This window comes from Ranitomeya variabilis, chromosome 6 (assembly GCF_051348905.1).
Source record: "Ranitomeya variabilis isolate aRanVar5 chromosome 6, aRanVar5.hap1, whole genome shotgun sequence".
In the NCBI taxonomy this organism is placed as follows: domain Eukaryota; kingdom Metazoa; phylum Chordata; class Amphibia; order Anura; family Dendrobatidae; genus Ranitomeya; species Ranitomeya variabilis.
In genome coordinates, this window is record NC_135237.1 from 38,394,157 (window position 1) to 38,408,778 (window position 14,622).

General features: G+C 43.7%; 1 protein-coding gene across 2 annotated transcripts in view; it reads left to right on the forward strand.

Annotated features, from left to right (window-relative positions):
• CROT (carnitine O-octanoyltransferase) overlaps positions 1-14,622 on the forward strand; it is a 48,756-nt gene that overhangs the window by 17,208 nt on the left and 16,926 nt on the right. For both annotated transcript variants that reach the window (XM_077268256.1, XM_077268255.1), the window contains exons 4-15: positions 115-296; positions 1,572-1,696; positions 2,035-2,143; positions 2,661-2,754; positions 2,862-2,987; positions 5,705-5,806; positions 10,898-10,981; positions 11,063-11,170; positions 11,648-11,778; positions 12,417-12,540; positions 13,854-13,932; positions 14,451-14,544. In XM_077268256.1, the coding sequence (XP_077124371.1) occupies positions 115-296; positions 1,572-1,696; positions 2,035-2,143; positions 2,661-2,754; positions 2,862-2,987; positions 5,705-5,806; positions 10,898-10,981; positions 11,063-11,170; positions 11,648-11,778; positions 12,417-12,540; positions 13,854-13,932; positions 14,451-14,544 (1,358 nt within the window). The remainder of the gene's footprint in view (positions 1-114; positions 297-1,571; positions 1,697-2,034; positions 2,144-2,660; positions 2,755-2,861; positions 2,988-5,704; positions 5,807-10,897; positions 10,982-11,062; positions 11,171-11,647; positions 11,779-12,416; positions 12,541-13,853; positions 13,933-14,450; positions 14,545-14,622) is intronic.

Consider the following 14,622-nt stretch of genomic DNA (forward strand, 5'->3'; position numbering starts at 1 on the left):
TGCGACTTTGGGCCGACCGCTGTGTCAAGTCAATGGGAGCCTTTAGGAATCCTCGGAGCAATAATGGAGCCCGAACATTCCCGCCATTTGATGCCTTTGTCGTTTTTCTTACAGCTGGAGGAATGGTGGCTGAATGCGGCGTATCTGGATGTACGGATGCCATCTCAGCTCAACGTCAACTTTGGCGGCCCTGCCCCTTACCTGGAGCACTACTGGCCTCCGAAACTCGGTACCCACCTGGAACGGGCGAGCATAGCGACATGGCACACGCTGAAGTTCTGGGACCTCATCAGAAGGTGAGACGCTGCCATCTAGTGAAGTTCTACAAATGTCCTTCACTCCCTCTCCCTGGGTCCAGCACTGAGTCTTTGCTGCTGCCCCCCATATATGTTATGCAGCTCACGTCACATTAACAGCGCTGCTTGCGTCACATTAACAGCGCTGCAGACAGAGCTCTGAGCGGCTCGTGCTGTCCACTCATGCAGAGCCGCTGTGCTCGCTTATTGCCTGCATCACTGTTAATGTGACGTCAGCTCTTCATATAATAACAGATACTGAGGGCAGCATCAGATACTCAGTGCTGGACCCGGGGAGGGTGAGTAAAGTATTCTTGTTTATTTAAACAAAGTGTAGCTGGGCAGAGGGGTTTCCGAAAAGCAGAAAAACCCTTTAAAAGGGTTGTCCGGATTTAGAGTAGGACATGTGCACAATACCTGGCGATTGAGACAACTCCAGCACCTCTCACCTCCAGTCTATAGACAATGCTGTGTGAGCTAAACCGCATGGACCGATACATTGTAACAATTACCGAGAGCGATTTGTGCAGCTGCTGCTGATGTACCGGTGTAGCAGTTGTCAACGTGACGGTTGCAGAACACAACGGTGATTGTGTACCGCACCCGAGCTATCGGTGCCGCTCCCAGGGTCATGTTGGCGGCGGCTTCTGCATCCATCAGACGGGTGACATTTTTATTGATACCCTTTTGAGCACTTTTTATTTATTTTCTTGCATAGAGCGATGCTTCGACTGGAAAACTGTGGATTTTTTTTTTTTTCTTAAGCTTTTTACAGGATTTTCTGTATAGGTCATTTTATTTTATTTCATTAACTTTCATGGACTCGGTGATACCACTTTTTTTTTTTTTTTTTTTTTTTTTAAGCCCTGTCTTGTTTTTTTTCTTTACAGGGGACTGTGATTCAAACTTTTAGATTTTTTTTTTTTTTTTTTTTTTTTTTTCAATATTTTGGAAACATTTTTTTTTACTTTTTTTAAATAATCCCCTGAAAGGATTTGAACATAGAGGCCCGACATAGGACAAACTATTATGTCGGGGACAGCCTTAATAAATGTCCCTGATTTGTGTGAATGCATTTCCTCGATTTATACCGCCATCTAGCTGCCGGTGGTGTAAAGGTGTTTTTTTTTTGTTTTGTTTTTTAAATTTCTCCTAATTTTTTTCTTGTCCTGCTCTTGGTATAGCACCCTAATAGCACATCAACCCACACATTATTACACCTTTGCTGATTTTTTATTTTATTTTTATTTTATTTTTTTTTTCCCCCTTTTACAGGGAGAAGCTGGCCGTTCATAAGGCTCGGACTTCCCCTCTGGATATGTCCCAATTCCGAAATCTATTCAACACCTGCAAAATCCCCGGTGTCACCAGAGATCAAATCTCCAACTACTTCAAAACCGGTGAGTAGACCTTGATCTGGTGCAGATTTATCCCCCATGTTCAGTGGTAAAATCTGCTGCAAATCTATGCGGATGATGACTACTCTCTCTCTGGAGGACCCAGTGCTTGTATGTATTACATGGGCAGACAAGTGAGATATGTGTAATACTCTCTTTATCCTTTGGGGGTGCTCAAGAGAAAACGAACACTTCCTGCTGGTTTTCACATTACTGCAGATTGCTGGGACACTCTTTTTTTCCTGCTGGATCATATTAAAAATAAAATGAATAAAAGTAGAAATGTCTGTAATCTTGTATTTCTTGCATTTTTATAATATTTTTTTTTCCTCTTATTCCAGAATCAGAAGGCAGCTGCCCATCTCACCTGATCGTGATGTGCAGGGGACGGCTGTTCAGCTTCGAAGCGGTTGTCGATGGCCAGATTCTCACTCCTCCGGATATATTAAGGTACACCTTTTTTAAAAAATTTTTTTTTTTTTTTTACAGCAATTGTAAAAATGAAGAAAAATAAAAAATAAATGTCTTTGCATAATAACATCCTTAAAAAAATATATATATTTTTTTGCTCCTGTGCCTCTACATTCCTGAGATATGGCCTCATCTTCCCTGTATTTAAATCATCATTTTTTGCAAAATAGGCGTGGTCTTCTAGGAAACGCCCACAGAGATGCGTTGTGGACCCCGCCCACTTCACTGAAAAGACTAGATTTACATACGGGGAGGAGAGGATCATATCTCAGGAACGGAGAGGAGCAGGAACAAAAGACAAACGTCTCCAGAATCAGGAGAGCATTTACACCGGCTTAAACCATAGATATTTATGGCACCTGGCAGGTTCCCTTTACGTGCCCCATCAATGTCAGGTATTATAAGCAGCGGGGTCTTTATAACACGTGCACTCCTGTGGTTCGGACATTCTGGCAGCTTCTGATTTATTGTTTCTGAATTATTCATCTAATTTTAGGCAATTTTCTTACATCCAGAACACTTGCCAGAATGGCCAGGATGGGATAGGACTGTCAGCGCTGACAACAGAGGAGAGGACGCGCTGGGCTATGGTTAGTTGTTTTTTTTTTCTTCATTACTTGTGTTTTTTATCTCTTCTCGCTGTTATTTTTTATCATTGCGCTATCACTGTTGTTTTTTTTTTGGTTTTTTTTTTTAGTCTCGTGAACACCTCATTAGCCTTGACCCAAAGAATTTATCCCATCTGGAGCAGATTCAGAGCAGCTTGTTTGTTCAGTCCATTGATGATGAGTATCCCCAGGGCTCGCCGGAGGATTACAGCCAGGTAACCTTTTATAGAACAGGTTGTATCAGTATTTCATGCATTTCTCTCCCAAATAGATCATTAGGCAATCAGTATGGCCGCAATGAAGTCCAAATGTCATTTTGAGGTTAGGAGGAGGAGGTGAGCTGTGATATCATCTATTGTGAATGGTGGATCCTGTGTTATCTACTGTATATAGAGGTGTTATCAGTCATTGTACAGGAGGAGGAGGTGAGCTGTGACATCACCTATTGTGAATGGTGGATCCTGTATTATCTACTGTGTATAGAGGTGTTATCAATCATCGTACAGGAGGAGGAGGTGAGCTGTGAAATCACCTATTGTGAATGGTGGATCCTGTGTTATCTACTGTATATAGAGGTGTTATCAGTCAATGTACAGGAGGAGGAGGTGAGCTGTGACATCACCTATTGTGAATGGTGGATCCTGTGTTATCTACTGTATATAGAGGTGTTATCAGTCATTGTACAGGAGGAGGAGGTGAGCTGTGATATCACCTATTGTGAATGGTGGATCCTGTGTTATCTACTGTATATAGAGGTGTTATCAGTCATTGTACAGGAGGAGGAGGAGGTTAGCTGTGACATCACCTATTGTGAATGGTGGATCCTGTATTATCTACTGTGTATAGAGGTGTTATCAGTCATTGCACAGGAGGAGGAGGTGAGCTGTGAAATCACCTATTGTGAATGGTGGATCCTGTGTTATCTACTGTATATAGAGGTGTTATCAGTCATTGCACAGGAGGAGGAGGTGAGCTGTGACATCACCTATATGTTTTTTTATATATATATATATATATATATATATATATACTTTTCCCTGTATGATGCTGACCAGCTTTGGACAGTCCATGTGGAGGAGGGGCAGTAATGCAGAACTGACTGTGCTATGAGAGGAGGAAAGCTGATAGAGGGGTTTGTAATGCGACATGGCTAAACTCAGCTGTGCTGCTACCACACCAGCTCAAAGCTGTATTATTCTACACACACCGGGAAACCTAAGCTATTTGGGGGGGCATATTCTTTTTCTCCTATGATTCTGCTTACGATTGGTCAGCTTCATACAAGGAGATGACGTACACGCCCCCAGTGAAAAATATCTGATAACACACACTCAGACTTAAAAGTTAACTCATTAGGTTCAAAATACTTTAATTGCTCAGTTCAACATGAATAATTTGGTGACAAGTGCTCTCTTAAGCATGCTGGCCATAGTCTGTGAGAGGATGACACTGTGGACACCACATATGGATTACTTTTCAATGCAAGTTTGGATGGTTATTTCACTCATGTCCACTGCAGAATGCTTTTATCATCAGTACTTTTGAATATATAAAACTTAATAAGATCTGTGTAGCTTTTCTTTCTTTATAGCCAGACAAGTATTCACAAACTGTATCCCTCACCAAGGGTAAAGTCTAGTGAAGAGATGGGAGGAGGGGGATGCTGCTGCAGTTTTTCACTGATCTGTATATGATACAACACTCACCGTTCCAACAAATTGATAATAGTACAACTGTGCTTTCTGTAAACGTATCATCGTGGCTTATAGGAAACGTAAGATGTGATAGGACTTTGTATTGTATCGTCAAGTTTAAAGGACGCAATTTGCAGTTGATAAAATTAACTCCATTCCTGGAAAGTCGCTGAGTTAAGGGTTACTGGATTAGACTAGGACTCCAGAGAAACATACGATCCAATGTCGCGCTACTAAAAGGAGTCTCGGCACAAATTGACTGTTCCAACCACCGGAGCTCGGTGCACCCTTGGTGTAACCGCACAGCTACGTGCACATTCCATCTATTTCCTGTAAATCAAGGAGGAGGAGGAACCTGTCAGCAGGATTTACCCTTCACCAATTGTGACCTTATAAGTTCTTTCTATACTTATACCCTTTAGTTGTAACGCCTGTTACCTAATAAAAAATACAACTCCATGCAAATGAAGGGTCAAGTGTCCGCAGGGCGAATCTGAACCTGTCCAAGTGTCAGAAAGCACGCCCTGTTCCCTCGATGCATTCGCACAACATCAACCGACTGCTCAAAATCATCCGATGGTGCCGTAGAGCTGCAAAGCATGCACAGAGTGTCTGCTCCTGTGTTTGGGGTAATCCGTTTTTGGTCCGCGCATGCGCCAGTCCTTAATTTGCTACAGGGTCATCGGAGGTAGAGCATGTGCAGACCGGAACGTATTGCTCTGTGCCCAGAAGGGCCAACTCTGCGCAGCGCCAGTCCCTAACTCACTTTGGGATCACCTGGACTAACACAAGTGCGGACCGAAACTGATTAGGACCACTTCTCTGCGCATGCGCCAGTCTCTAGCGTAATGTCGGATCAATATGGGCAAGCTCGTGTGTCAACAAAAAATGATTGCTTGGCCGGAACACCGATTTTAAACCCCATTAGGTGTCAGATTTTTGCGCACCCTGTGTATGTAGTTGGTTGCCTTCTCAGCAGTATGGGATGGGCTTAGAAACGTTTGACCACGACTCTGACAGTCCAGATATGCCAAGAAGAAGCGGACATTCTGGTGCAAAGTATTGGCGCAAGATTAGCCACCCGTTAGATGGTGTAAAGTTAGAGAAGTGAGATCTCGGTGATTCCTAATGATGATTCAGGATCAGCTCAATAACGACCATTATGTCCTCGGGGATTTAATTTTGTGGTTCGGGTTAGTTTTGGCTAATTAGAATTGTTTGTGTTCTCAATCATACAGATTACATGGATGGGCCTGGCCGGAGACCCAACTATACGCTGGGGAGACAAATCCTACAACTCCATCGTATACCGGAATGGTGTGTTGGGATCTAACTGTGATGTAAGTAGAAATATTAGGGTTAATATTCTGGGGTCCTGGCCCGGTCTCTGTTTATCTGTAGACCTCGGGGATTGTCCTGATTAAATTTATTTTAAAATTACTACTGTAATGTCTTAAATGTTATTAATTTGCCAAGCGTCCTATGTATGAATAACTCCAATCCTACCCAAAACCCCTCGGATGCTAGGGTCGTTAGTGCTTGATGCACCTAAGTGGTTAGACTGAGAGAAAGAAAGCAAGGACTCCATTTTTCCACTCCCATTAGTGCCCTGGGAATGTGATTGTGGGATGATGATGATGAGTTTCTATGTCAATGAGGGACCTAACGAAGACCCTATGACTGCCATTTTGCCAGAAGCAGGCCATAATGGGATGCCTGTCGATTTTACACCGACAAGCATATTAAATTGCAATAAAGAAGGTATAGTACATTTTTACATTGGCAAAGAATTAAAAAGCAGGAATTTAAAAATAAAAGTTATTAAATATTCTAAAAAAAAAAAAGCTGAGGGCATGAAAATTCTAAAAATATTTTTACTATTACAAAAATGCTTTAATATATCTAAGCGCAATATAAAAAAAGTGCACAAAGGCGCCCGAATCATCATTTTGTTTTTATTTAAATTATTATTTTTTTTATTTAACTTTCTTTCTGCACCATTGGATTTTGTGCACCAACAATTCGATGAATTTGGAGCAATGTTTGAAGAATTGTGTAACTTTGAGTAAAATATTGGCACAAAGTTTTTAACTTAAAATGTGCTGAAAAAATAAAATCTTAATTTTTTTTTCTCTATCTTTTTTTATATAGCGCTAACATATTCCGCAGCGCTTTACAGTTTGCACACATTATCATCAGTGTCCCCGATGGGGCTCACAATCTAAATTCCCTATCAGTATGTCTTTGGAATGTGGGAGGAAACCGGAGAACCCAGATGAAACCCACGCAAACACGGAGAGAACATACAAACTCTTTGCAGATGTTGTCCTTGGTGGGGTTTGAACCCAGGACACCAGCGCTGCAAGGCTGCTGTGCTAACCACTGAGCCACCATGCTGCCCACAAAATAAAAAAATTAGACCATATTTGTGCTCCACTAGGGTACTGGAGTACAATGGCTTGTAAAGTTTGCAACATTTAGAAACGTCTCGAATGATGAATTGGCTAAAAATGTCTGGGACACAGAAATCACAGCCTCATTGATGAGTGAAGTAAAAAATGAGTGCTAAAAAAAACAAAAAAACGAACACAGAAAACCATAATGAATTTGACGCAAATATTAAAATGCCTAAAAAAAGCAAAAACAAATAAAATGAAGAATTAGGGCCATATTTGGATCAAAGTAATTGTGCTAAAGTGAGTGCATTTTTTTTATCCTGCACAGTAAATGCAATAGAACAATAAATGGTGCCAAAATTGACGTCTGGGCCAGAAAGGTAGATCTGAGTGTCATCAGCATAAAGGTGGTACTGCAATCCATGGGACTTTGAGTTGTCCCAGGCCAAGTGTAACGATTGAGAAGAGTAGGGGTCCTAGAACAGAGCCTTGGGGGACTCCAACAGAGAGAGGGTGGGATGAGGAGGTAGTGTGGGAGAGGGAGATGTTGAATGTGCGGTTGGAAAGGTACAAGGAGATCCAGGATAGGGCGAGGTCTTTGATGCCAAAGGAAGAGAGGATCTGTAGTAGGAGGCAGTGGTCAACTGTGTCGACAGCAGAGGACCGGTCTAGAAGGAGGAGTTTAGAGTATTGTCTGTTGGCTTTGGCTGTAAGTAAGTCGTTAGTAATTTTGGTCAGGACTGTCTTGTTGCGTGATGGGGGCGGAAACCAGATTGTAAATTGTCAAAGAGCAAGTTAGATCAGAAGTGGGAGGAAATTTCAGAGTGGACGTGCTGCTCCAGGAGTTTGGAAGTGAATGGGAGCAGCGATATTGGGCGATAGCTGGACATAGCTGTTGGATCGAGAGTTGTTTTTTTAAGGATTGGCGTGATTGTGGCATGTTTGAAAGCAGATGGGAAGGTGCCAGAAGTTAGTGATAGGTTGAAGAGGTGGGCTGGGGAGGAGGTGGGATGGGGTCGAGCGCACAGGTGGTAAGGTGTGATTTGGAGAGGAGACAATTAAGCACCCCTTCAGTGATGTTGGATAGGGAGGTTACGGGTTTTGGACATTGTTCAACCACCACAACACCTTTGTATATCAGACCAATGAAGACTTGCCTTGTTTGGTCGATCCTATTTTTAAAGTGTGTGGCAAAGTCCTCAGCAGAGATGAGAGAGGTTGGAGGGGGCAGTGGGGGGCGGAGGAGGGAGTTAAAGGTTTTGAATAACTGTTTGGGGTTGTAGGATAGGAAAGATATGAGGGTTGTGAAGTAGGCCTGTTTAGCAGAGGTGAGAGCAGATTTGAAAGCGAGTGTTGCTTGTTTGAATACAGTGAAGTCGTCTTGCGAGTGTGTTTTCTTCCAACGCCGCTCCGCAACCCTGGACACTTGCCGGAGCTTTTTAGTGGTGTTATTGTGCCAGGGTTGTCTATTGATACGACGCACTCTGCCATGGACGAGAGGGGCGAACGTGTCAATAGCTGATGCAAGAGTGGCATTATAGAAAGCAGCGGCACTGTCTGTGTCGTGGAGTGAGGATATGGATGCCAGTGGTAGGATGGAGTCAGAGAGTGTGTGGGTGTCTAAGTGTGCAAGGTTTCTGCGGGGGTGCGCATGTTGCTGGACATGGGTGACCGGTGAGGAGAACAGGGATGAGAAAGTGAGCAGATGGTGGTCGGATAGAGGGAGAGGGGAGGTGGTGAAGTTAGAGAGCAGAGACGGGTGAATACCAGGTCTAGTGTATGCCCGTCTGTGTGGGTGGCTGCGGAGGACCACTGAGTAAGTCCAAAAGATGAAGTAAGGTACGGAAGTTTGGAGGCTGTTGACTGAAGGCGATCAGTGGGGATGTTGAAGTCACCCATGATGATAGTGGGAATGTCAGTGGAAAGAAAGTGAAGAAGCCAGGTGGAGAATTGGTCAATAAAGGCAGTGGCCGGGCCCGGAGGTCGGTATATGACGGCCACTTGGAGGTTGGCGGGAGAGTAGATGCCGACAGAGTGGACTTCAAAAGAGGGGAGGATAAGGGAGGGTAGAGGTGTGTTTGGATTAAAGGTGCAGTTAGAAGAAAGAAGACCCACTCCTCCACCATGTTTGTTGCCGGGGCGAGGGGTGTGGGTGCAGTGGAGGCAGCCGTAACACAGCGCAGCAGGGGAGGCTGTGTCAGAGGGTGTCAGCCATGTTTCAGTGAGGCCGAGGAAGGCAAGCTTGTGAGAGAGAAAAAGGTCATGAATCACATGAAGCTTATTGCAGATTGAGCGGGCATTCCAGAGTGCTCCAGAGAGAGGGAGCAGGGGGGTGGGCGTCAGGGGCACGGGTTTTATGTTGGAAAGATTGTGGTAGTTCATATTAGATAGGGAGGGGTTAGTAATGGGAGGCATGAGCTGCGGGGTCCAGGATTGGGAGATATGTCGCCAGCAGTGAGGACAAGAAGAGACAGGGAGAGCAGGTGGGAGAAAGAGAGTGGCCGGCTTGTTTTATGTTTTATTAGGACAGATTTGAGGTTGAGGAGCAGGTCAGCAGAAGTGGTCAGGTGGGGAGGAAAGAGGGAAGGGGAGATGATTATTTGGTTAGAGGGTGCTGGGGTTTGGGGATAGCGAAGGAGAGTGAGGATTAGTGGAGCAAACACTGTAAGGGCATATGTGAACATGATGGAGAAAGATGGGTTAATAGAAAGTGCTTACTCTCCAGACATACCCAAAGGAGACAGATACATTGAGTGGGGTCCTGACTCCTGCCATTGAAATAACTGCCGCCTCGTGATACTTTTGCTGCTGGGAGACATGTGCCTGACTCCACACGCGTGCACCCCTTAGAATGCTACTAAATTTATAGGACTAAAGGTACCTTCACACGAAACGACATTATAACGATATCGCTAGCAATCCGTGACGTTGCAGCGTCCTCGCTAGCGATATCGTTTCGTTTGACACGCAGCAGCGATCAGGATCCTGCTGTGATGTCGCTGGTCGCTGAATAAAGTCCAGAACTTTATTTGGTCGTCCGATCGCTGTGTATCGTTGTGTTTGAAAGCAAAAGCAACGATACCAGCGATATTTTACACTGGTAACCAGGGTAAACATCGGGTTACTAAGCGCAGGGCCGCGCTTAGTTACCCGATGTTTACCCTGGTTACTAGCGTAAAATGTAAAAAAAACAAACAGTACATACTTACATTGCGTCCCCTGCAGTCTGCTTCCTCCTCTGACTCAGCGCCGCAAAGTGAAAGTGAAAGCAGCACAGCGGTGACGTCACCGCTCTGCTCTCACTGTACGGCGCTCAGTCAGTCAGGAAGTGGACGCAGGGGGACGTGAATGTAAGTATGTGCTGTTTGTTTTTTTTAGATTTTACGCTGGTAACCAGGGTAAACATCGGGTTACTAAGCGCGGCCCTGCGCTTAGTTACCCGATGTTTACCCTGGTTACCAGGGGACCTCGGCATAGTTGATCGCTGGAGAGCGGTCTGTGTGACAGCTCTCCAGCGACCAAACAGCGACGCTGCAGCGATCGACATCGTTGTCGCTATCGCTGCAGCGTCGCTTCGTGTGAAGGTACCTTAAGTAGAGGATCAGGTGAAAGGGGTTGTGGGAGCTGATTTGGGATAAATTAGCAATTGGCCAACACACCAGGGGAGGTTAGATGATCAAAGGCGCCTGGGCCTGGCTTCATCCATATGCTGTAACACCTTGCACCAGATAACATCTCCTGTGACCCCCCCCCCCCCCAGCATGGATGCACAGCAGTGAGTACAATGCAAAAAATGGATTTAGCAAACATTCAGCAGGCACTGTTATATACCATTAAAGAGAATGTTGCAGGATGATAAGCAGCAGGTGACAGCAAGCAGATATTGTACCTATGTGAAGAGAGGAGATGGATGTTAATTCCCGGCCGTTGAAATAACTGCCGCATCTCATACTTTATCTGCCGTGATACTTTTGCTGCCGTGAGATGCGTGCCTGACCCCACACGCTATGATGCCTTTATGCTCTTATTTTCCAGCACGCGCCTTATGATGCCATGGTGCTGGTGGCATTATGTGACTACATAGACCAGAATATCAAGGCCTGTGAGGGGCGCTGGAAGGTACGTGGCCGATCAGTATCACCAGAGTCTGGTCATTTGGTCCATACAATGTCCATATAATGTCCCCCCTTCTCTTCTCAGGGCTCGTCCTCTGTTCAGGACCTTCCAGATCCGGAAGAGTTGGTCTTCACCGTGGATCAGAAGATAATTAATGACATTGCCTCGGCCAAGGCGCAGTATCACACTCAGGTATACACAGGAGATGCTTTTGCCATTCAATGTCAGTATATATATTTTTTTTTTTCTCCACCTGCTGCTCCAGTTAAAGGGTTGGTTCAGAATTGGAAAACAAAATGCCAGACTTTGGAAAACAGCGTCTATGGGGTTTGTTTGGTAATGCAACTAAGCGCCATACCACCTGCAACCTGCTGAGAGGGGAGGCGCTGTTTTTGGACAAAATCAGACTTCTTTTAAACATTTTGGACAACTCTCTTTGGAGATGTCGCTTCTTTGCAGAGTGTAGACAGCTTTGCATGAAAAATTGTGCAGGAACCTTAGTCCATCCATTTTTGGGATTGGTGAGGCTTCTAGTTGAACAGATGATCATTACAGATCTATTAGTGAAAATCCAAATCGACATGTATAACGTTTATGTATTGGTTCACGAGTCCGGTATTTTTCATCTCTTTTTTTTTTTTTTGCTTCCATTGTCCGTCATGTTCCCAGGCTTCTGACTTGCAGGTAGCTAGTTACGCCTTTACATCTTTCGGGAAGTCACTCGTGAAGAAGAAGAAGCTTCACCCAGACACGTTTGTCCAGCTGTCTCTCCAGTTGGCATTTTACAAACTTCATGGACGGTAAGGGTTAAAATATTAGGAGGACTTCATGTTATTTAGTGCAATTTTCAGTCTTTGAAAACTTTTTAAGGGGTTCTCCTCTTTGGCACTTTGGTTAGTTTCTACCTCTTGGGTCGGGTTCAGATGGTCGCATTTCATAGTCTATATATGGACCGCGTGTCTGAGATGCTATGAGTCCAGGTCGGGAGACCGGTCATCTTGGGCAGAGCTGCTGAGCTCACTGATTGACTGCAGCGCTGTAGACAATAAAAGACGCAGCGCTGGAGACTTCACGCTGGACCTGGACATTATTATTAAAACATTATTTATTTATTTTTTTTTTAAAACAAAATGCAGCTGGACGACAGGAATTTTCTGAAGCAGGAAAATCCCTTTAAAGGGAGTGTACATTTTTTAGACTATGTACACACAGATTTTTTTTTTCTGAGCACAAACTGAGTGGAAATTTTTCAAGTCCTCCTAATAAAAAAACACAAACAAACTTGACGGTACTGCTCAGTTTTTGCTTCGAAAACTCTGCAAAAAAAACTGTTAACATACCTTTGGTTAGCTATTTATTTAAAAGAGAAATGCTAAAGAAAAAAAAAAAAGGTAAAAACGTATCTCATCTATTTTTTTTTTTTTTGTCGGTGGCACAGCCCCGGATCCTGCTATGAAACCGCTACGACTAGAATGTTCTATCACGGTCGCACAGAAACCATGAGGCCTTGCACAGTGGAGGCTGTGGATTGGTGCCGATCCATGCTGGATCCTGCTTCCACAGTAGGTTCTCATTTATGTTCCACACAATTGCCATTAAAAAGTTTTGGAGCCTATAATTTTGATGTCTTATAATTATGCCATCAGTATCCGACTGGGAGGGTCTGATTCCAGCCAGCCCCACCAATCGGCCAAATAAGGGGATCAGCATTGCTGTGCCTCTATTATTGTTGACAAGTTACAGCACCTTGCATTGTTTAGTGGCCTTCTCTGGTACTGTGTTATAGTCCCATTCTAGGGAATAGTACACAGCTGAATTACCAAGCGCAGCCACACAGAAATATACAGCGATGTGCCTGGTACTGTGTCATAGTCCCATTCAAAGGAATAGTACACAGCTGCAGTACCAGGCACAGCTACACAGAAATGTAAAGCAATATGCCTGGTATTGCATCATAGTACCATTCAAGAGAATAGTACATAGCTTCAGTACCAGGCACTGATACACAAAATTTACAGCAATATGCCTTGTATTGCATCATAGTGCCATTCAAGAGAATAGTACATAGCTTCAGTACCAGGCACAGCTACACAAAAATGTACAGCAATATGCCTTGTATTGCATCATAGTACCATTCAAGAGAATAGTACATAGCTTCAGTACCAGGCACAGCTACACAAAAATGTACAGCAATATGCCTTGTATTGCATCATAGTGCCATTCAAAAGAATAGTACATAGCTTCAGTACCAGGCACTGATACACAAAAATGTACAGCAATATGCCTTGTATTGCATCATAGTGCCATTCAAGAGAATAGTACATAGCTTCAGTACCAGGCACAGCTACACAAAAATGTACAGCAATATGCCTTGTATTGCATCATAGTGCCATTCAAGAGAATAGTACATAGCTTCAGTACCAGGCACGGCTACACAAAAATGTACAGCAATATGCCTTGTATTGCATCATAGTACCATTCAAGAGAATAGTACATAGCTTCAGTACCAGGCACAGCTACACAGAAATGTACAGCAATATGCCTTGTATTGCATCATCGTACCATTCAAGAGAATAGTACATAGCTTCAGTACCAGGCACTGATACACAAAAATGTACAGCAATATGCCTTGTATTGCATCATAGTACCATTCAAGAGAACAGTACATGGTTTCAGTACCAAGCACAGCTACACAGAAATGTACAGGCATGAGCCTAGTAGAAAAAGAAGCAATGATGGGGTCACAAAAATTGCACAACAGTCATTTAGGTGATTAATGGGGTGGGGGGTTAAAGATTCCAAAATGCTTATTCTCACTTTTTCCCATCTTGTTGGAGAAATGTCAGTGTAAATTTTCACAATTATATTTCTTCAGCGTGCCCAACGCCGAGACCTGATGCTAAAGGCATTTGCGAAGCATAACAAGATGATGAATGAATGCCAGCTTGGCAAAGGTGAATTAAATTGTAGAAAAGGGGTTCTGCTGCAGCTCACACTTTCGGATTAGACACGGGGCGACGTCTCTGTTGCCCGGGATAGGGTGAGGTCCGCTGGCATCAAGGCTGGTTCTGCTGCGCCTATTGCTGAAACGAGAGGCGTCGCAGAACCATGTTCTACCAGTCCCCCTGCATATGACAATGCTGAGAACTGTGTGCTGTTCCAATGTTATTTCCCCCCCAACTTGGAGATACAATTGGACTTTTAAAAAGGGCACATCCCTCGACCCTATGACCATATTAAACAGTCTGTGTAGCAGTGACGAGAAGGGTAACTCCCCGTTGTCAAATAACATATTTCCAAGAATAACATAGACTTTAAAGTAACGTTTCACCCTTTTATTGTAACGTCACCATTGAGAAAAAGTTGAGAAAGTTTGTAAATATTTTGCTTTACTGTTTTTGCTCAGATTTCTAGTTATTTCACATACTGCAAATATTTTCTCTGAAATTCCCTTATATCCATGTACTTGCAGGATTTGATCGACATCTGCTTGGCCTCCTCCTCATTGCAAAAGAAGAAGGACTTGCCGTCCCAGAACTCTATAATGACCCGGCGTTCACAAAGAGGTGATTATAATATCATTATTGGATTGGTTTCTTATCAGTAATAATAATAAAAAGGTTGGATAAATATTTAAAAAAATA